Raw genomic sequence first — 21973 nt, 5'->3', positions numbered from 1 at the left:
TCTGGCGCCAGGCTAGAAAAGCCGGAGCCGGTGAGTTCTAGTCCCGCCTTAGGCATGAAAGCCGGCTGGGTGACTTTGGGCCAATCACTGGGCCATGAGGAGTTCTAGTTCCCCCTTGAAGGTCAGCTGGGTGACGTTGGGCCCCTCGCTCTCTCTTCAACCCAACCCCACCTCGCAGGGGTGTTGCTGCCGTTATTGTTGTGGGGGGGGGATGTGAGGAGGGGAAGGGGTGTTATGTGTGCTCAGCCGTTGAGGTCCTGGTCGAAATAACGAAGGCGGAATACGAAGGAAGAGAGAGACGGAGGCGAGAGATAGAAAGCCACAGCTGGCGAGGGGCGCAGGGACCGTTCCCACGGCCTGTCCTTTAATCGCGTGGAAGTAAGGCTAGGACTAAGGACGTGCGCTCCGACCGACCGACGGCCCCAGGGCCTCCCTTGCAGGACCCCGGAGCCTCCTGGCCCCACCCGGCCCCGCGCGGATCAGTTACATTCAAGAGCAGGAGGCGAGGGGAGGGAAGGGCCCTCCCCTCGGAGACCTTGCGGGGGTCTTTCTGGGGAGCCCAGGGACGGGCGGACAGGCTGGCCCTGCAGCAGGAGCCGGCTACCCCGTCTCAAGGCCCCCTTCGGAAGCAGGGAGTGGGTGGGGGGCGGGTGGGAAGTCAGTCCTAGAAAAAGAGGAGGGGGTGTGCTGAAGGGGAAGGGGCTTTTTTGCTGAAGGAGGCGGTCGGGGGCGCATACAGTCAAGGTGGCCTGGGAGAAGGCTGGACAGGCTGGCCTCCACAGCAAATCCAAGCCCAGGACCCCCTCCCCTCCCCTCTCCTGCAGGGCCCCTCAGGCCTGATATGTTGGCAAAGGAAACCCACCAGGTGAACCCAGGTGAGCGAAGGGCTCCCGCAGCCTGAGGTGGGGCAGGAGGCCTTGGGGGGGGGGCTCAGAAAAATTTGTCATCAATTTCTGAAATGGGGCCGCGTGACGTCGTCAGGGTTGATGAAGACCGAAATGGACTTCCCGGGGTTCTCAGTCACCAGCTGCTGCAGCTTTTTGGCCAGCCGGTCGTCGGGCTGGTTGGGGTCCCCTCCGTCCGACTGGGGCGAGGGGATGCTGGTGGCGCTGCCCTCCTTGGAGCTCCAGCGTCAGCCGGTTGGCGGCCTTGACGTGCTCGATGGGCATCTGGAGGTGCTCGGCGGGATCGGAGCGCACCGAGGAGAGCTTCCGGGCGTGGAGCATGACGGTCTCCTCCGAGAGGTGCTCCAGCATGTTGCACTGGGGATGAAGTAGTTGGGGCAGGTCTTGTTCACCAGGCAGTGCTGGAGGTCATCGATCAGGCCCAGCAGGAAGTGGGCGGCGTAATCCTCCTGCAGCAGGTAGCTGGCGGGCAGCCGGTCGCAGGCCCAGAGCATGACGCTGCGCAGGTGGTAGGGGCTGACCGCCTTGGGGCGCGAGAGCAGCTTGATGATGATGGCCTTGCAGGCCTGGTAGGCTTGCATGAGGCTGCCGAGATTGCACTTCTTCAGCTGCACCTCGCTGCGGGCGAAGGACAGGCGCCACTCGTTCTCCTTCCGGCCCTTGTAGGAGCACGCAGGGACCAGGTAGAAGCCGCTGATGACCTCCTCCTCCGTGATCTTCCCGTCCCAGAAGTGGTTCTCCATCAGCCAGCTCTGGGCCACGGCCGGCCAGCCCTTGAAGGACACCACGGGGACGATGTCATACAGCATGCGGCTGCTGCCCACCCCCAGGATGATGGAGATGAGGGTGCCGTTCTTCTCCACCTTCTCCACTTTGGGCATCCCCCCGCTGGGGCTTCTTTCTGGATCTCGGAGAGGACCACGCTGATGGACTCGTGGAACCAGTCGGCCACCCGGGTGGGGGAGAAGAAGTAGTTGGTGGCCCCGTTGAGGTGGTCCACGATGGTGCAGCAGTCCTTCCACTTGCTGATGGTCCCTTCGTCAAAGAGCCGTAAGCTCAGCCAGGAATGGCACAAGGCGGAGTGGCGCATGTCCAGGGTGACCGGCTGGTTTCGGTCGTGCAGCTTCAGGGCGGGCACAAGCAGGGTGAAGTCCATGTCGTAGTCAGTGCCACGAGCGTAGAAGTTGCAGGTCGTCCAGATCAAGGTCCACCACGCCTTCTCGGACCCCTCCGGAAAGCAGCAGGGTACTCATTGGCGACTGGAAGTTTTTGGTCAAGTTTCTGTACCATGCCTGGAAGGAAGAGAGAGAAAGCGGTTGAGCCAAGGGCTTGGGTAAAGAGGGGGCTACAGAGCCTGCCCCCAAACAAGGGACAGGTGGGCTTCCCCCCCACCCCCCCAAGTGGAAGTAGTGTTGGGACCGAAAGCAAGAGGGACGACACGGGGCGATTCTTCCAAGCTGGGCCTTTGATTGTTTAACTCCTGCAGACGGAATCTTGCCGGACTCTGTTGTTCTATTCTCTAGATAAGGTTTTATTTCTTTTAAAAACACAAATACTTCATCATTCGTCAATCATTAAAACATTGAAGTACAATTTTTTTTGTATGCCCCTCCCTCCCTCCACCCCCCCAGCCCCCCTCCTCCTCCCCCCCGACTTCCCAGAACCCGTACACGGTATGGATTTTTAACTAACCCAGTCTAAAATCTATTGAGAAAAAAGAAATAAAGAAATTAATGACATTCTACATTGACCTTAGCTTCTTCTTTACTGAACTAACTTTTAACAATTTAAATCATTTCTGATCTTAAGCATAGGCTAACTGGAATTTCTTGGTCCCGTATTTATTTTGTATATAGTCAATCCATTTTTTCCAGTCTCGTTTATATCTCTCATTTGAATGGTCTTTAAGATATGCCGATATTTTAGCCATCTCGGCTAAGTTTGTGACTTTCAGTGTCCATTCTTGGATTGTTGTTCTATTCTCTTCTACTTCCTGCATCTACCATCTACTCCGGGAACGATTAGGGAGTAGGGAATTGGGATGGCTATAAGAACGGGTGTTGATGTTTGGATGTTTATTATACTTGTATGCCGCCCTATTCCCGAGGGACTCAGGGCGGCTAACAAACAAGTGGGGAAGGGGGAAATACAGAAAACAAACCAAAACAGAAACAAGATACACAAAACAGATTAAAAACAACACAACAGTCACAGCAATTCAAGTGGGGCTGGGAACTCATCAGCCCCAGGCCTGCCGGAACAGCCGGGTCTTGGCGGCTTTGCGGAAAGCCAGAAGGGTGGTGAGGGTCCGAATCTCCACGGGAGATCGTTAAAACACCTGTAACCAAACGACATGCTGTATGTGATGATGGGGTTTTTTTTGTGGTTTTTTTGTGTTTTTTCATTGTTGTGTGTATGTGTTGTCTATGTAATAAAAAAAAAAAATATTAAAAAAAAGCCCTCAAATTGGTGTTGCTTTAAGACCATGATGAGTCTTAAAGGGACATTTTAAGCATGATGGGCAGGCTCCATTACAGTCACAACTGGAGGACCTCCGGGGTTGACTTTTTCTAAGCACGTTATTACATCAACCTGCAGAGAGAAAGAGAGAGAGAGAGGGAGAGAGAGAGAAGGAGAGAGAAAGAAAGAGAATGAAAGAGAGAGAAACAGAAAGAGAAGGACAGAGAGAGGGAGAAAGAGAGAGAGAAAGAGAGAAAGAAAAAGAGAGAGAGAGACAGAGAGAGAGAGAGAAAGAGAAGGAGAAAGAGAATGAAAGAGAGAAACAGAAAGAGAAGGACAGAGAGGGAGAAAGAGAGAGAGAAGGAGAGAGAAAGAAAGAGAGGGAGAAAGAGAGAGAAACAGAAAGAGAAGGACAGAGAGAGGGAGAAAGAGAGAGAGAAAGAGAGAAAGAAAGAGAGAGAGAGAGGGAGAAAGAGAAGGAGAAAGAGAATGAAAGAGAGAAATAGAAAGAGAAGGACAGAGAGAGGGAGAAAGAGAGAGAGGGAGAAAGAGAGAGAAAGAGAGAGAGAGAGGGAGAGAGAGAGAGAGAGAGAGAGAGAGAGAGAGAGGGAGAGGGAGAGGTCCCTAGGGATGTCAGAAGTTATTTTGGGGAAACTATTTTTAAAATCACATGTTGGCTGAGTGTGCGGATGTGCTCTCTTTCTTTCTCTCTCCCTCTCTCTCTCTTTCAGGGACTCAGAGAGGTAAGAGAAGGAACTGGAACTTCTTGGGGGAGAGGAGGGGAAAAAATCTCCCTGATTTCTTTCCCCCCTCCACCCCCACCCCCACCCCAGTTCAACCTCTGCTAAAATTACCCCTGAAAGATATCCAGAATTTTGCACAAGCCCACAGAATATCTTAATTCACCTTCGTAAATTATAACCCCCATCCAACTGTAATTCTGGAGCTCCCTATTTCTGGTGATCTTATTATGGTTTTATCTTAATTTAACCTTTTATCTCTAGCTTTAGGTTGCTGGGTTTACTGGACTTATATGCTACCTTGTATTGTCCACATATCTTTTATATAGAGAGTGTACTCTGGCTGATGGCTTTATTTTAACCAAATTTGTATATATCAGGGATTGTGCAGTTGCCATACGCGAAATAAATAAATAACAAAGCTTGGTAAAATGGAGCGTTTTCTGCAAATTATGCACCCCTGAGCCCACATTTCCCAGACCTGAAGGGCTGTTAGTATCCAATAACCCTTCACTGTTACCCCAAAATGCATTCAGCACCCCTCAATCAGGGCAGGGATTCAAGGCTGGGGCTGGGAAGGAGGGAGCGGTTAGGTTGAAGCCCTCCCCCCTTTTGAAAAAAACCCTGCATTTTGTTGGTTTGGGGAGCAAAGTTGCCGAAGGCTTTGCAGCAACTTACAACAGGGGTCTCCAACCTTGGCAACTTTAAGACTTGTGGACTTCAACTCCCAGAATTCCTCAGCCAACCGTGGCCGCTTTAAGACTTGTGGAGGAACTCTGGGAGTTGAAGTCCACAAGTCTTAAAGTGGCCAAGGGTGGAGACCCCTCATCTATACAGCAGCCTCGCCTGCCCTCCGGATCGCCATGGTGCTACATCAAGAGGAAAGTGGCACCACAAAGGTAGGGGAGATGCCCTCAGGGCGGCACTGCCCCCCCCCTAAAGGAGCTTCCACTTCTCCAAAGCCCCCCAAGGCCAGAGGTCCATCAGGCTTCCCCACGGAGCTGCACCGGGTGGTGAGAAGGCTTTGGGCACAGGAGCCCGGAGGGGGGGGGGGGCTTCTCAACTGTGGCAGCTTGAAGATGGCTGGACTTCAGCTCCCAGAATTCCCCAGGCAGCTTTTTTATTGCTTTAATCCCTTTTAACTGTTTTAAAATGTGTGTAAAGATTCCAGTGGTAATGAATGTTTTTGAATTGCTAACACAGGTGGCTATAAAAATCAAATCAAATCAAATCAAAAACATGCCAGCCTTTCTCCACCCAATCGCCTAACTGCCAGCCCCATCAGCCTGCCAGGAGAGCGAAGATTCCTGGACCCACCACCAGAGGGAGACACTTCCCCACCTCTTTTGCTCAACTGTGTGTTTTAAGCACACTGTTCGAACTGACAACAGTGCTGAAAAAAGTGTCTTTTATGACCATTTTTCACACTTACGACCGCTGTGGTCATGTGATCAAAATTCAGACACTTAGCAACTGACACACGTTTATGACGCTTGCCGTGTCCAGGAATCACGTGATCCCCTTTTGCGAGCAAAGTCAATGGGGGGGGGGGAAACAGATTCACTTAAGAACCGTGTGACTCACTTAAGAACCGCAGTGATTCGCTGAATCAAATGGTTTAGGTTTATTAGATTTATATGACGCCCTTCTCCCAAGGACTTGTACAACATTAAAAGAAACACATAATACAAAAGTTTTAAAAAAAGTGGTGAGAAAAATCATAAAATGGGGCAAAACTCAACAAATCTCTCACTTAGCAGCGTAAGTGTTGGGGTCAATTATGGCCGTAAGTTGAGGACTACCTGTACACTTTCTGCTTTCACTGCTGGGTCTCTTGTGAAGATGCCTCCGTACACACACACACACACACACACAAACACAGACACACACACACACACACACAGAGCCCCCCGTCAACCAGGGCCAGGAAAGGCCATTTTGGGAGGTCAGGGAAAACTGGGGGATTCTTCCAGGGACGGGAGAGCAGCTACAGAGACCCCAGATGACTCCTCTCCCCCCTCCCCTTCAAAACCTCCTCCCCCCCACCTCCCGCCGGGCCTCGCCTGCCTCTTCCGAAGCCTCATTTTGCATCTGCAAAAGTCCCAGCCGGACAGTCCGCGGCTGTTCCTGAATTCCTGGCAGGCGGCTGTTTAGTCCTGCCCAGGAAGAGAAGAAGCCGGCCAGTGTCGCCACCTGGATGACCACAAGGCCAAGAAAGGAGCTGCGGACGTCCAGCTGCAAGGAGACAGGCCTGGCCTTTGTTGGTGGACAATCCCCAGCACATGGCTCCCCCCCCCCGCACACGCACACACACACATCTGCAGAGGACAGGCAGGGCTTCCCACAGCTGCATGGAGACAAAACCTTTGGCCCTCCCCACTTTTGGCTGGCGGCTGCCCCTCCCAAGGGGGAAGGGAGGGAGGAGGATGCAGGGTCCCCGGATTCAGCCCCAGAAGAGGGCTGGGACCCAAAGGCAGCTGTCCGGTCCTGGAGACTCTGGGAGACCCTGGCCTGGCACCCAGGAATGGGCTCTCCAGCCTCTGCCAGTCCCCTCCGTCCATTGCCAGCCAAAGACTCTGGATTCCCACCCACTTCAGTCCCAAAGCAGCAGAAGGAGAAGAAGCGACGGGTGGAAACTAATCAAGGCGGGAAGCAACCTGGAACTAAGGGGGCATTTCCTGGCAGTCAGAAGAGGTCAACCCCCTCCTCTTTGTGGCAGCCCCTCGGATATCGGAGGGGCTTGAAAGCAGCAGAAGCTGCCCTGAAGCTGAGGGAGAGGGAGGCCCTGCACGGCTCCCCCCCCACCCCACCACCCTCTGCACAACAACACAACAGGCCCAGCTGGGAATCCTCTCCTGCCCCCGAATCCTTTGATCAAGCTGCTTCAGTGGCCCAAGCGCCAGAAATGAACCCAGATTCACTGCAGGGCACGAAGACGGAGCCCAGCTTCAAAGCAGCAAAGGAGGAGGAGGAGGAGAGGAGGGCGGGACGACCGTTGCACCCACAGGCTGATTCTCAGAGTGCCAAAGCCGGAAGAGGCTTAGCAAAGGCCAGACCTCCGGGGCAAGGAGGGCGGGGACGGAAGTGCGTGGGGCCCCGGGGCAGAAGGGCTCGGCTTCAGCCGTCATTCGGAGGAAATCCAAGTTGGCAGCTCACCCACCTGGCTGCAAAGGCGGAGGGGAAACGCAGGCTGAGAGGCTCGGGGCAAAGTCCTCGTGCCTGCCGGAGGAGGGGGTTGAACTAGAAGACCTCTAAGGTCCCTCCCAGCTCTATTCTGTATTGACTGAAGATCAAATGCTCTGCTTTGGCGTATTGGGGTCTCCCCTGCACCCTCCCCCCTATGCAAAGCCAGGCTCAGAGCAAAGGCAGGAGGGCTGCCCTCCCTCCCCCCTCCCCAATTCAGAGAGGAAGAAAAACCTGGAACAAGCATTTGGCCCATGGTCCCCAGCCCCCATAAAGCCAGACTCATAGGGTTTCAGCCCCCCAAAATGAAGGGAAATCTATCTATCATCTATCAATCCATCATCTATCTATCTATCTATCTATCTATCTATCTATCTATCTATCTATCTATCTATCTATCTATCTGTCATCTATCTATCTGTCATCTATCTATCTATCATCTATCTCTATCTATCAACTATCTATCATCTACCATCTATCTATCATCTATCTATCAAACATCTATCTATCAATCATCTATCTATCTATCTATCATCTATCTATCTATCATCTATCTATCAACTATCTATCATCTACCATCTATCTATCATCTATCTATCTATCAATCATCTATCAATCATCTATCTATCTATCTTCTATCTATCATAGGTAGAGAGAGAGAGAGAGAAAGAGAGAGAGAGAGAGATATTATAATGATGATGAGATAGACGGACAGATAAAAGTGGGAAGGGAGGGAGAGAGAGAAAGAGAAAGAAAGAGAAAAAAGAGATGTAGGTAGGTAGATAATAGGTAGATGATAATGATGAGATAGACAGATAAAAGTGGGAAGGGAGGGACAGAGAGAGAGAAAGAGAGAGAAAGAGAGAGAGAGGAAAGAGAAAGAAAGAAAGAAAGAAAGAGAGAGAGAGAGACATGGATGTAGGTAGGTAGATAATAGGTGGATGGTAATGATGATGAGATAGGGAGGGCTAGGGTTAGGAAGCAGATAGGGAGGGACACAGAGGGAGGGAGAAAGAGAGAGGGGGGGGAGATGAAGGCAGGCAGGCAGGGGAGGGTCGGGGTGAACAACCAGCTCCGCACAGGGAGAAGAACTCCATCGGCCGACTTCCTGCTTTGCACTTGGGTGAAATGGAGGAGGAGCCTGGACTTCTCCCCTCTCCCTCCAGCCCAGGCGGAGCTCCCCCTTCTGAAGGGAGGAGGGGTCCTGGGCTCCCTTAGGGGGAGGGGTCCCTACGGTGCCGGAAGTCAGCTTCTCAACCAGGCTTAGCAGCTCCGAAAGGGCGAAGGCAACCAGGGGCACCGGAGGGAACCCACAGCGGAGCCACCGCCTGCGTGGCAACCTCGTCGTCACACGGAGGAGGCCGGCTCCATCTTCCGCCCGGGCAGCTTCAACAAACGGAGGCTCCTTTGGGAAAGGCCCAGCACAAGAGGAGAGCCCAGCCGGCCGATGATCGGGAGGTGCCCAGAGGGCAGAGAAACGTTTCCAGCCGTGCCTCCCCCCACCCGGTGGCCTTCGCTTCTTCCAGATCTCCCCTCCTCCTCCCCCCCTCCCCAAACAGCTCAGCCGTGGGGGGGGGGTCCCCTTTCCCCAGCCGCAGCTCCGGCTCCCTTTGCCTGCCCAGAACGGCAGCAGGTGGCCGAGGCTTTCTCCTCTAATCCGCCTCCAGGGCACAGGCGGCAGATGGCATCGCCACCCAGGCTGCACGGAGGCGGAGGGAAGGAGCGTGGCCGGGGAGAGGCCGTGCCAGGCCAAGGAGGAAAACAACCAGCAGCCCCCGAGTCCCAAAGGTGCCTCTCCACAACAGGCTTTTCTCTGAGGAGGTTTCTCTTCTCGTCCCAGAAGCTTCCTCGGGTTCTAAGTGGATGGTGTGGGATGGAGCAACCTCAAGGGGGGAAGCCAGGTTCACTTAACGACCGTGTGACTGACTCAGCAACTGCAGGGATTCCCTTGCCAACAGTGGCAAGGAAGGTCGTAAAATGGGGCAACTGTCTCACTCAACAACAGAAATGTTGGGCTCAACTGCCATTGTAAGCGGAGGAATAACCTGCACACTGTTTTTATATTTCAACGTTGCACTGTGGGCCCTCCAGAGCTCCTCTTGAGGGGGAGGCAGCCGGGACAGGCAGGGGCCAATTAAGTAAAGGAATTGCTCTATGATCGCCTGCCTCTAAGACAGGGATCCTCCCCAGCCTCGTCCTGGGCTGAAACGGGGCTCCCTACAGCCCTGACGGGGAGCAAAATGGAGCCTCTTTTTCATCGTGAAATTTAACAGGAAGAAATGCCAACTTTGCCAAACGCAGAATTCAAGGCTAGAGACGCAGAACGGGGGGGTCGATGGCAGCATTTGAACGGGATCCCCGCTTCATCGCTTGATTGCAAACTGACCCGTAGTCCGAAAAAAGGATGGAAGTGCTAAAAATGCACCGTTGTGGCTGCATCAATTGAAGAACAATTTCTAGAGAAATCTCTGCAAGAAATCCACCCAGCTCAGAGAGCATCAAGGAATCCACAATTTTCCTCCTGCCTCCACACAACAACAACAACAACAACAACAACACCCCCGGCCCTTCTAGCACTGATGAGGTTCCCTAGCAGGGTCACAAAACGTCTACAAGAAAACAACTACCGTAACCTCAGAGAGCACCAAGGACCCCCCAGTCCATTTCTTCTCCTTTCTCCTCCTCCTCCTCTTCCTCCTCCTCCATTGATTCTCCTCCTTTGGAGCAGTTTTGAGCAGGTGCCCAATCATCCAGAACCAATTATAGGTCGACCAGAATTTCCCACGTTTTCCAAACTTTACAGCCTGAACTTCCAAACCAGAGTCTGCTTTGAAGGCACCGTGTTTCCCACAAAATAAGACAGGGTCTAATCTTTTTTTGACACCCCCCCCAAAAAATAAGCACTTGACCTTATTTTTGGGGAGGTCTTACTATTTTTGAAGTGCAGGAGGTGGGAGCGTGGTCGCCTCGTGGCTGCTGCTGTGTTGCAATATTTTGGGGGAGGGCTTATTTTGAGGGCTTATTTTAGCGCAAAAAACCTGATTGGGCTTATTATCCGGGGAGGTCTTATTTTTGGGAAAACAGGGTAACCCAATTTTCCCCCATAAGTATCAATTATTCCCCGGGGTTCATGAATGTGAAACCTAAAGGGGTCTGAATAGATACATCCCTGTAATTTTGGGGAGCCACGATATTCTCCCCTCCCTGATCAGCCCAACCTGGTGAGGCTCCGTCGCCTAAACCCCAGGCTCAAATCCTCCTCCTTTTCCAATGGTTTGCTATGAGGAGTTTAAGAGCCCCATCCTACTCTCAACGCTGAAGAAGTCCCATTCAGCCAGGGGGATTTACACCTGAGTCGGTGGGTTCCATTCCCCTGGACCTTTCTGGAGCCTGGAAGGGGCCCCCTGGGGTCAGCTAAGGGGCCAGAGAAGGCAAGGCAGGGCGGCCAAGCCCTCACCCACAGGGGCTGGGGGGGCTGTGCAGAATAACAGTGGGGGGGGATCCTTCTGGAGTCACGGGGAGCAACCACAGGCAGAGACGGGGGGGGGGGAGAAGGGGGGAGCAGCTTTTGAAAGGGGACATTTTCTGCTCCGCAAAGCAGAGAAATCTTCCATCAAGCAACAAGGAGAACACTGCTCTCCCCCTGCCCCCCCCAAGCCTTTCATCTCTGCCCTCCAACACAAGAGCAGAAGAAAGGGTGTGTGTGGAGGGGGGAGAAGCCTCTCTCTGCCCAAGGGGGGCTACGCAGCTACTTCAACAGATTGCGGAGAGGCTGGTCTCCCCTTCGGTGGGGGTTGGGGGTGGGAGGAACATGGGGCACAATATTAAAAAAGGGGTTGAGACTCTGCAGAGAAGAGCAACAAAGATGAACAGGGGGATCTAAAACGTAGGAAGAACCGTTGCAGGATTCGGGTATGTCGAGTCTAATGAAGGGAAAAACAAGGGCGGGCAGGATAGCAGCCTTCTGATATTTGAGGGGCTGCCCCAGAGAAGAGGGGGTCAAGCTATTCTCCAAGGCACCTGAGGGCAGAACAAGAAGCAATGGGTGGAAACTAACCAAGGAAAGAAGCAACTTAGAACTAAGGAGGACTTTCCTGACAGTGAGAACAATTAATCAGTGGAACAGAAGTTGCCTCCAGAAGTTGCGAATGCTCCAAGACTGGAGGCTTTTAAGAAGAGCCTGGACAGCCCCTCGTCTGAAATGGTCTGGGGTCTTCTGCTTGAGCAGGAGGCTGGACTAGAAGACCTCCAAGGTCCCTTCCAACTATAGTATACTCTTCCGTTGCTCTGTCCTTCTTTCTAAGATCACGTGTCTCCATCCCATGAAGCCCAAATGAAGTCCAGAATGGGGTAGGATCTCCTGCAAACCCACAGGGGGTTGGACTAGAAGACCTTCAGGTTCCCTTCCAACCCTACTATTCTACTGTAATCTGGCACAGCTCTGTCCTCCTGGGGGTCTCTGCGGACCCTCCCTCCAAGGGGAGGGGCAGGCGCTGGATTGAGGTGTTAAAGTGGCACCTGCCATCCATCGGTCTCCCCAGGAGAGTCCCATGCACACACCCCCCACAGCTCCTCAGCCCCAGGGCCCCCCTGGGAGGCGAGCAGGGCCAGAGCAAAAGCATTCGTGGGCTCCTGTGCCAGGCCCTTGTCACCCGCACGGACAACAGTGGGCAGAGCAGCCAGAAGGGCGGGCAAGTCGCCAAGGCAGAAGGCTGGCAACAGGAGAAGATATCTCCGCGGGCACCGAGCTGCTCTCAGCAAGGCTTGGGTGGCAGGGCTCCCCGGGCAGCAGAGGAGAACATCTGGCATCTGGGGGGGGGGAGGGGAGGATTAGTCCACAGATGCAACGGGCAACGCCACCAGCAACACAGGGAAGGCCAGGCTGCAAGCCCACTCCTCCCTCCTCCCCACACTCACCACCAAAAGGACCCACTTTCTCAGGAGGGGCGCAGGCCTTTCTCGGCTGCAAGGGAGCCCTGCCATGGGGCTCTTCCTGCCTCTTGAGGGACACAGAAAAAACAAGGACCCCCCCCCTGAGACAAAGGTTAGGAACCAGCAATACAGTTCCTGGAAGAGGGGCATGGGGCGGGGGGGAGGGAATTCTGCCAGCCTCTCCCTCTGTGCATCCCAAGGAAGATATTTTCCCAGGATGGGACGAGGTCTTCTGCCTTGGGCAGGGGGTTGGACTAGAAGACCTCCAGGGTCCCTTCCGGCCCTGGGATTCTGTTTCAGCACCCTGAGCCAAGGGAAGAGCTTGGCTAACGGATTAACCCTGATCCCTTTGCACGGGGCATTCAGATAATCACAAGGCCGGGCCAAACGTCCAGGTGACAGCTGGGTTTTCAGGCAGGGGCAGCCTTGCCCCCTCCCCTCCTGGGTCTGCAGCCCAGGTGCCTCCGGATGAGAGAGAGAGAGGGAGGAGGGGGAGAAAGAAAGAGAAAGAGAGAATCAAAGAGTGAATTGAGAAAGAGAAAGAAAACAAGAGACAGAGAGAAAAGGAAAGGGAAGAAAAGAGAGAAAGAAAGAGAAAGGAGAGAGAGAGAAAGGGAAGAAAAGAAAGAGAGAGAGAGAGAGGAAGCTGCCTTTTCAACTCCTTCCATGCCCCCTTTCCGTGCGGTTCCTCCAACCAACCTGTCAATCATTTACCTGCCTTTCGGCCCAGAGGCTGCAGGCTTCCTGTCTGGCTCAGAGGAGGGAGAAGGCAGGGGGCCAAAAATGGGAGGGAAGCAACTGGATTACTCTGCGGAGGGGGGAGGGAGGGGCTGTAATCCAAGCACGGAACAGGCAGGCAGCCCTCCCTCGCCCTGGATTAGCCCTGAAGGAGGGAGGAGAGCCAGCACACCCTCCCCGCATCAGGTGGGGCAATTCGGAGATTTTTAGGGCTTTGAAGGAAGGAAAAATATTCTGGGGATTTGGGGCAGTGTAGAATAACGTATCAAAATATGAAAACGGTGTGTTTAGTCCTCGACATACGACCACAATTCAGCCCAAATTTTCTGTTGCTAGGCGAGACAGTTGTTAAGTGATCCTTCCTACGTTTTATGACCTTGCTGTCCCAGCCGTTAAGTAAATCCCTGCAGTTGCTGAATTAGTAAGACGGTCGTAAAGTGAATCTGGTTTCCCCGTGGAGGTCGCAAAAGGGGATCACGTGAGGCACACCCCACGGGGCACTGTGACCGTCATGGGTAGGAGGGTTGCCCAAGGGCTGAATTTGGGGCACGTGGCCCTGGGGACCCAGCCAGAGCCATTAAGGGTGGGAAATGATCCCGGGCCCCTTTCTCCACTCCTCTTGTCGCTTCTCAGTCATTCGACAAAGGATATTTGGGGACAAAACATTTTAAAAAAAACAGAAAAAGGCAAGGAGGATTAAATGCTGATAACATTAGTTGAAAGGCAAAAGGGGGGAGGAGCTTTCAGGGCACCAGCCAGCACTCGTGTCTATGGGCTCCCCATGCCAGGAGGGAGGGGGCCTGCTTCATCTGTGGGGCTGGGGTGGGGGGCAGAGTATTCCAGAGGCCGGGCAATTGCCTTCTGCCTGAGCTGGGGTCTCTCTGGAGCTGCTCCCCCTGGCTGCAGGGGTGCATGGTTGGGGGGTGGGGGGCATGTCTTCCTTCTCTGCTAGGACCCCATCACCTGGGAAGGGGTCTTTTCTAGGGCATGAAGAGCCTTGTGCCACCTGCTTTCCAGGGCCAGAGAAAGCCCTGACAGGATAACAAAATAACAGAGCTGAAAGGAACCTTGGAGGTCTTCTAGTCCAACCCCCTGCCTAGGCAGGAAACCCTATACCGTTTCAGACAAATGGCTATCTTCAACATCTTCTTAAAGACTTCCAGTGTTGGGGCATTCACAACTTCTGGAGGCAACTTCTGTTCCGCTGATTAATTGTTCTCCGTCAGGAAATTTCTCCTCAGTTCTAAGTTGCTTCTCTCCTTGATTAGTTTCCACCCATTGCTTCTTGTTCTGCCCTCAGGTGCCTTGGAGGAAAGCTTGACTCCCTCTTCTTTGTGGCAACCCCTGAGATATTGGAAGGCTGCTATCCTGTCTCCCCTGGTCCTTCTTTTCATTAATCTAGACATCCCCAGTTCCTGCAACCGTTCTTCCTATGTTTGAGCCTCCAGTCCCCTAATCCTCTTTGTTGCTCTTCTCTGAAATTCTTTCTAGAGTCTCCACATCTGTCAGGAAATTCCTCCTCCGTTCTAAGTTGCTTCTCTCCTTGATTAGTTTCCACCCATTGCTTCTTGTTCTGCCCTCAGGTGCCTTGGAGAATAGCTTGACTCCCTCTTCTTTGGGGCAACCCCTGAGATATTGGAAGATGCTATCATGTCTCCCCTAGTCCTTCTTTTCATTCAACTAGACATATCCAGTTCCTGCAACCGTTCTTCGTATGTTTGAGCCTCCAGTCCCCTAATCCTCTTTGTGCTCCTCTTTCCCAAACTCTCAACATCTTTTTTAGCGTTGGAGTCTCTCATTCAGCGCAGAAGCTGCCGTGCCTGGCTGTGCCGAGTTTCCTTGGTCAAACAATTGTGCCTTGTGGTGACTCTTCTGCGGTTATGGCTGGTTTATTTGATTTACGGTGTTTACAGATTGGATCACGTTTTATGGGCTTGACCAGCTTCCGAGGGCAACTCCGTGTGTGCTTTGGGAACGGCCACTCCATAAGCAAGTTATGAACACTGCTTTACCTCCCCACCCGCCGTGCCCACTCCCCAAATTTCGTTTTTGCCAGAGCTTTGGCAAGAAGGACGACCTCTAAGGTGCCAGGGGGATCTTGGCGATGTAGCCAACTCAGTTCTCCCTTTCGTGAACTGGGTCGCCCACATCAAGTGACAGAGAGAATGCACACACACACATGCAGAGACACACACGCACACACACGCACACACACGTGGGCTATGCAGATGTTGTGCAGCTGGAGTCCAAGAAGAAAGTGCTGTAGTAGCACAGACCAACAAGGAGAGATCACTCCTGCGCGTGTACACAATCACAGCAACAATAGGAAGACTCAGTCAACAGCCAGTTTGGCCTAGTGGTTAAGGCACCATGCTAGAAAGCAGGAAAGGGTGAGTTCTAGTCCAAGCTCAGCCATGAAAGCCAGCTGGGTGACTTTGGGCCAATCAGCAGGCGATGGGGAATTCTAGTCCTGCTCTTAGGACAGTGTTTCTCAACCTTGGCCACTTGGAAGATGTCCGGACTTCAACTCCCAGAATTCCCCAGCCAGCGAATGCTGGCTGGGGAATTCTGGGAGTTGAAGTCCGGACATCTTCCAAGTGGCCAAGGTTGAGAAACACTGTCTTAGGAACAAAAGCTAGCTGGGTGGCTTTCAGCCAATCACCAGGAGACGGTGAGTTCTAGTCCCGCCTTAGGCACGAAAGACAGCCGAGTGGACCATTCAGCCATCTTTCATGCCTAAGAGGGCCACTCTTAGGGCGACCCCCGCTCTCCCAGCCCACCTCACAGGATTGTTGTTGGAGGGAAAAGAGGAGGGGGAAGAGTTTGGATGCCTTTAGAGCCTTCAGATATTGGTAAAAATAACAAATGCAGCATGTAAATAAAAATAAAATGAACAAACAAGGAGCCCCCCCACACACACATCAGCCACACTGTCCTCCCTCTCAGGAGACGGAGCCCACCTGTCCAAACCAAGCCAGAGGCCTCCAACCCACCCAATCCTGGGGTGCCCCCTCCCCTTTTAGGACTTCGCTGTACCGGGTCCTCTTGAGGTCAAAGACCCGGAACGTCCTGGCACCACAGGACGAGATGAGCTGAAAGGCACCTAGAGGGCATCAAGCTCACCCACCCCCTCGTGCCCAAATCCAGGGGGCCATTCCTGAGAGGAGAATGTCCGGCCCTGTTGGGGGGGAAAAACCCTTGTGGGCACCTGAGAGTATTTGGGTGACCTGGAGGGCCCATCCTGGGATAAGGCTTCCAGATGAACCCACTGCAGCATTTGTGGAAGCTTCCGGTCCTTCGGAAAAGCGGCTGAAGTTTCTTCTCTGAGGACCTTGGGTAACAGATCCTTCCAATTTTTCCTCTTTGGGGGGGGGGGAGGATCTCCAAGGGATTCCAAGGAATGCAGCTCTCAGCCACAGCCCAGGTCTCTCTGGAAGGCTCCCAATGGCAGGAGAGCAGCTCTGGATTCCTGTGGGAGATCCCCAAGATCATTGAAAAAATATTATTTTCTCCCTTTCGGCCAAAAAAGGTGACTCTCTCTCTGAAATAGGTGGAAACGGCGTGAAAACTCAGAAGCAGGAAGGGAACCAGAGCAGGAGGAAGGCCTGGTTAGTCCAGGCAGGTGAAAACTCTGGAACAGCTTCTCCAACTGTTAGAAAGGGGATATAGCAATAGCAATAGCAGTTAGACTTATATACCGCTTCATAGGGCTTTCAGCCCTCTCTAAGCGGTTTACAGAGTCAGCATATCGCCCCCAACAACAATCCGGGTCCTCATTTCACCCACCTCGGAAGGATGGAAGGCTGAGTCAACCTTGAGCCAGTGAGATTTGAACAGCCGAACTGCAGAACTGCTGTCAGCTGAAGTGGCCTGCAGTGCTGCATTTAACCACTGCGCCACCTCGGCTCTTATTTCTATTATTTATATTTCGGAAAATGCAGGTAATTCTTGATTTCTGTAGCTGAACCGGCCTCTGCCATGGGGGGGCTTCACGGGTGAGGGTCAAACCCTTGAGCTGGAAGCAAACGGGTGCCCAGTGCAGCTTCATTTAGTGACCGTTCAATGTTACAACGGCACTGAAAAAAATGAGATGACCTGTTTTTCACACCTGCGACCGTTGCAGCATCCTGTGGTCAGCTGACCAAAATCCAGACGTTGAGCAACCGACTCATATTTATGACAGTCACAGTGTCCCGTTTTGTGAACTTCTGACAAGCCAAGTCAACGGGGGAAGCCGGACTCACTTAATAACCGTGTTACAAACTTAAAAGCTGCAGTGATTCGCTTAACAACTGTGGCAAGAGAGGCCAGCAAATACTCACAACCAGTGTTTCTCTTAGCAACGGAAACTTTGGGCTTGATTTCGGTCGTAAGTGGGAAGAGGGCAGAGAAGAGCAACCGAGAGGATTAGGGGACTGGAGGCTGAAGCATAGGAGGAACGGTTGCAGGAACTGGGGATGTCTTTGGACTTCATTAAATGTGCTTTAATGAAGAGAAGGACCAGGGGAGACAGGAGAGCATCTTCCAATATCTCAGGGGTTGCCCCAAAGAAGAGGGAGTCAAACTATTCTCCAAGGCACCTGAAGGCAGGACAAGAAGCAATGGGTGGAAACTAACCAAGGAGAGAAGCAACTAATAGAATAGAATTCTTGATTGGCCAAGAGTGATTGGACACACAAGGAATTTGTCTGGTGCGTATGATCTCAGTGTACATAAAAATACAAGATACGTTTGTCAAGAATCATAAGGTGCAACGCTTAATGACAGTCATTAAGTGAGAAATGTCCTGGCAGTGAGAACAATTAATCAGTGGAACAGAAGTTGCCGCCAGAGGTTGTGAATGCTCCAACACCGGAAGTTTTAAAGAAGATGTTGGACAAGCCATTTGTCAGCAATGGTCAAGGGTCTCCTACTTGATCGGGAGTTTGGACTAGATGACCTCCAAGGTGCCTTCCAACTCGGCCATTCCGTTTTTCTGACTATCTGTCATTGGTTGATTGGAAAATAGGTCCCTGATACTTCTTGATCCTCTACCTCAATTCTTAGGAAACTCTGGACACACACGCACGGACGGACAGACACACACACACACACAGTTTGAAAGGACTAGAGCAGTGTTTCTCAACCTTGGCAACTTGAAGATGTCTGGACTTCAACTCCCAGAATTCCCCAGCCAGCGAATGCTGGCTGGGGAATTCTGGGAATTGAAGTCCAGACATCTTCAAGTTGCCAAGGTTGAGAAACACTGGACTAGAGGACACAGAAAACCTGCCCTTGCGAGGTGCCCAGGCAACCCTCGCTGGCACTCTGGTTGCCAGGTGGGCTGAGCCAGGATTCTTTTACTCAGCAGCTGCCCAGGAAAAATACGACTGGCAGTTGCAAAGCCAAGCATGACCTCCAAAGCCTGGGGCTATTCTGGGGTCCCGAAGGCCCAGGATTCCCCTGCAGGAGGGCCCCTCATGCCAGCAGGAAAGGGTAGCAGGAAGCACCCCAAGCGGTCAGTAGCAGCTCTCCCCTTCTGCTGGCTGGGGGATTCTGGGAGTTGACGTCCACAGGTCTTAAAACTTCCGCCGTTTCGTCCGTCAACGCTAGAAGAGACTGGGCCTTACAGAGAGGAGGGGGGAAGACTGTGGGGTCCTTGGGGCTCTCTGAGCTTGGTGGCTTTATTGGAGACGTTTCATGACCCAACGAGGGAACATCATCGGTGCTCTGAGAGCACCAAGGTGGCCAGATTGAGAGACCCAAGAATGGCTGGGCCTGGAAGTCCAATTCACACAACCTGCTCCATAAAAGCTGGACCACAAATGAACCAGGACCCTTGACCCAGACATGGCCGGCATCTCCACGCCCTCCCACCACGCACAGGATGGAGACAATCAGGCCAAGCCCTTTGTCACCTTCCTGAGGAGGAGGAGGAGGCGCCCCCAGCCCCACCCACCCAGGAGCCTCTCTCACACCCATCGCTGAGAAGCCACTCAGGGCATCCATGGCTTCATGGGCAACATCAGACCCACCGCAGAGTCCGATGGGGAGCTTTTCCCGCATGGGAAGGCACAGTTAATCCGTGCACAGAGCCCACCTACCTTCTTCAACTATCGCAGATTAAAGCCGCCCCCCCCTCCCAGGACCCCAAATTCGACTTATCCAAAACCGGGAGCGGCGCAACACAAGCGCAGGTTCGGGCGCTTCTTCCCCCACCAAGCGCCGCTTTCCTGCCCAGCCCAACCAGCCGCTTGCACAGGGCTCCAAAATCACGGGCGACGCGCCAGGTTTGCCAGAACCCACGCAGGGACTGGGGGGAGGGAGGGGGGGCAGAGGGGAGCTCCCCGTGGGGGGTGTGGGGGGATCCCCACGCGCCTCCGCACCGCCACCCAGGAGGCCGCCTGGGAAGGAAAACGAGGGCGGGGCCGGAGTCTCCCCCCCCCTCGCGTGTAGCCTGGGGTCTCCACTCTCCCCCCGCCCCCCCAGGTCAGGAGGGGACCTGTTTGAAGTGCAGGAATGTCCGCCCTCCCCCCTCCCGCTCCGGCTCTGCCTTTGTCTGCGGCGCATCGGGCGGGGCGGGCGGGGCGGAGGCGGCCCCGAGCACCGCAGCCGGGGGGCGGGAGGGAGCAGGCGGGGACCGGGGGGTGCCGGGCGCCCCTTGCAGAACCGGAGGAAGGAAGGAAGCCCGGCCGGCGCCGCCGCTTCCCCCGGCCGCCCTGGCCCCGCAGTGGGAGGGCAGGGGGGGCGGGCTGGGCGCAACAGGCCGGGCGGGGGCTGCCGGTGGGGGGGGCGGGCGGGCGGGGGAGCCCCGGGGGGAGGGGGCGCGGGGGGGGGGGCTCACCCAGCATGGAGAAGATGAAGTCCTTGGCGGTGTGGATCTCCAGGGCGCGCTGGTCGTCGTACTCGCGCTGGTCCTGCCGGGCGAAGTCCTGGATGAGGCGGCTCAGCTCCTCCATGCGGGCGCCCGAGCGGAAGTCCAGCTCCGGGAAGGCGGCGGCGGCCGGCCGAGACGGGCCCAGCGCAGCGACGGGGCCGCCGAGGGCGTTGGCGGCGGCGTGGCTGGCGGCGTTGGCGGCCGAGCTGCCGGCCTTGGAGGCGAGAGGCGGAGCGGCCATCTTCGCGCGAACGCCCGCCGCCCCCGCAGCCGCCACCGCCGCCGCCCCGCAGCCGCCTCCAGCGCCGCTCCGCCCGCCCAGCCCCCGCCCGCCTCGCCCGCCCGCCCTCCTTCCCTGCCCGCCTGCCTGCCTCCTGCCTCCGCTGGCGAGGGCGGCGCCGACGGGCGGGGAGGAGGAGGAGGAGGGAGGGAGCAGCCGGCATCCAGGAGGCGCCTCGGGCAGCGCGCCGGTGGCTCCTGCCCAGCGCTCGGGCGATTGGTCTGCGCGGGGCCACTCGGGGCTCTCCGCCTCGGCCGCCCCTTCCCAGCCGTCCCGGGAGCCGCTTCCTCCGGCCAGCTGCCCCGGGGACGCCCGCTTGCGAGCAGCGCTCTTGGAGCGACGCGCCCAGCGACCCTCCGCTCTCTGGGCGCCGAGACTCGCCGGCCCATCCGCCGAGAGCGGAGCGCCGACCCGGGATCCGGTGGGAGAGGGCGGCCCACCTGCCCGGCTCAGCCTCCTCCCCCCCTCTTTCTGGCCCATTCTTTCTCCAAGAAGGAGGCTGGTGGGGGGGGGGGGCCTGGCAGAAGCCCCCACCCCCCTCTGAGCCCTCAGGCGGCACTTGGGTGTGGCGACACACGCGCGCGCACACACACACACAGTCAGTCAGTTCTTACACCTGGGGGGTTTCAGGCCTGGCGGTGGTTACAGAACCTCTTGAACTCAAGAACCAGGCAGGGCTGGCCCACCCTGGAGGCGGCTCGGCCCACCCTTCAGCGCTCTGTCCATCACCTGGTCTTCAGGTGAGCAGCATCCTTCAAAAGCCCCCCCCCCCCCCCCGTGGGATGACTCCCGCCAGTCATAAGTGCAGGTGCTTCCTGGGTGGGTGGCTGTTCGGCAGGGCCAGCAAGCGACAGAGGGGGCAAGGCCTGCTTGGTGCCAGACGAAAGACCCCTCTCCCCCCCCCAAGCCCACCTGGGGAACAGCTGGGGAGTGGAAACAGCCTCCCTGGGAAGGAACCTCTGGGGCCTCTTCGAGGGAACTGTGTGAAACTGAGGTGTCCTTAGTTCAGTGTTTCTCAGCCTTGGCCACTTGAAGATGTCCGGACTTCAACTCCCAGAATTCCCCAGCCAGCGAATGCTGGCTGGGGAATTCTGGGAGTTGAAGTCCAGACATCTTCAAGTGGCCAAGGTTGAGAAACACTGCCTTAGTTACTTCTATTTATTGATTATCTATTGTTAACATTTGTTGGCCTCCATCTTACCCCACGGTGACTCTGCAATATCCCCTTGCAATATCAGAAAGCAAAACTCTGCAATTGGTCGTAAAATCAATGCAATAGAGGCTCTCCTCGACTTACAACAGCTCACATAGTGACCGTTCAGAGTTACAAGGGCCCCGAGAAAAGTGATTTACGACTGTGTTTCACGCTTACAAGGGTCGCACGTCCCCAACGGACAGGTGGTCCAAATTCAGGTGCTTGGCAATTGGTTCATACTTACGACAGTTCACAGTGTCCCGGAGTCACGCGATCCCCTTTTGCAACCTTCTGACCAGCAGAGCCAGTGGGGGGAGCCAAATCCCCTTAACAACCGCAGTGATTCGCTTAGCAAAAAGTCGTAAAATGGGGCAAAACTCACTTAACAAATGTCTCATTTAACAACAGAAATTTGGGGCTCAGTTGGGGTCCTAACGCGCGAGGGCTGCCTGTATTTATGTGGTGTGCCTGGCTGTGTGTGGCTTTTTAGCTGTTGATTGGGGTGTTGATGTGCTGATGGTCTTCGGCTGTCACTTCCTCACCTCCTAAGGGCTTGATAAGGATGGGGGCAAATCAGCAGCCGTGTTGACGGAGCAGCTACGCCAGACTCTTCCAGCCCTTGTAACTCTGAACAGAGGCTAAGCGAGAGCGGTTGTAAGTCGAGGAATACCTGTAGGCCGTCCC

General features: G+C 54.7%; 1 protein-coding gene across 1 annotated transcript; it reads right to left on the bottom strand.

The window, feature by feature from the left end:
* Positions 1 to 615: 615 nt before the first annotated feature.
* On the bottom strand, positions 616 to 20132 carry MB21D2 (Mab-21 domain containing 2). The gene is given in 8 exon segments (XM_087725002.1): positions 616 to 951; positions 953 to 1118; positions 1120 to 1270; positions 1273 to 1798; positions 1801 to 2091; positions 2093 to 2149; positions 2151 to 2197; positions 19782 to 20132. Coding segments are annotated over 8 exon segments (1533 nt in total). The 5' UTR covers positions 20056 to 20132; the 3' UTR covers positions 616 to 930.
* Positions 20133 to 21973: the final 1841 nt, after the last annotated feature.

The sequence above is a fragment of the Thamnophis sirtalis genome, unplaced genomic scaffold, assembly GCF_051295495.1.
Source record: "Thamnophis sirtalis isolate CommonGarterSnake01/CBP01778 unplaced genomic scaffold, rThaSir2_p1.2 scaffold_11, whole genome shotgun sequence".
NCBI lineage: Eukaryota > Metazoa > Chordata > Lepidosauria > Squamata > Natricidae > Thamnophis > Thamnophis sirtalis.
Note: the sequence above shows the minus strand (reverse complement) of the source record. Positions and strands in the feature narration are given on the sequence as shown.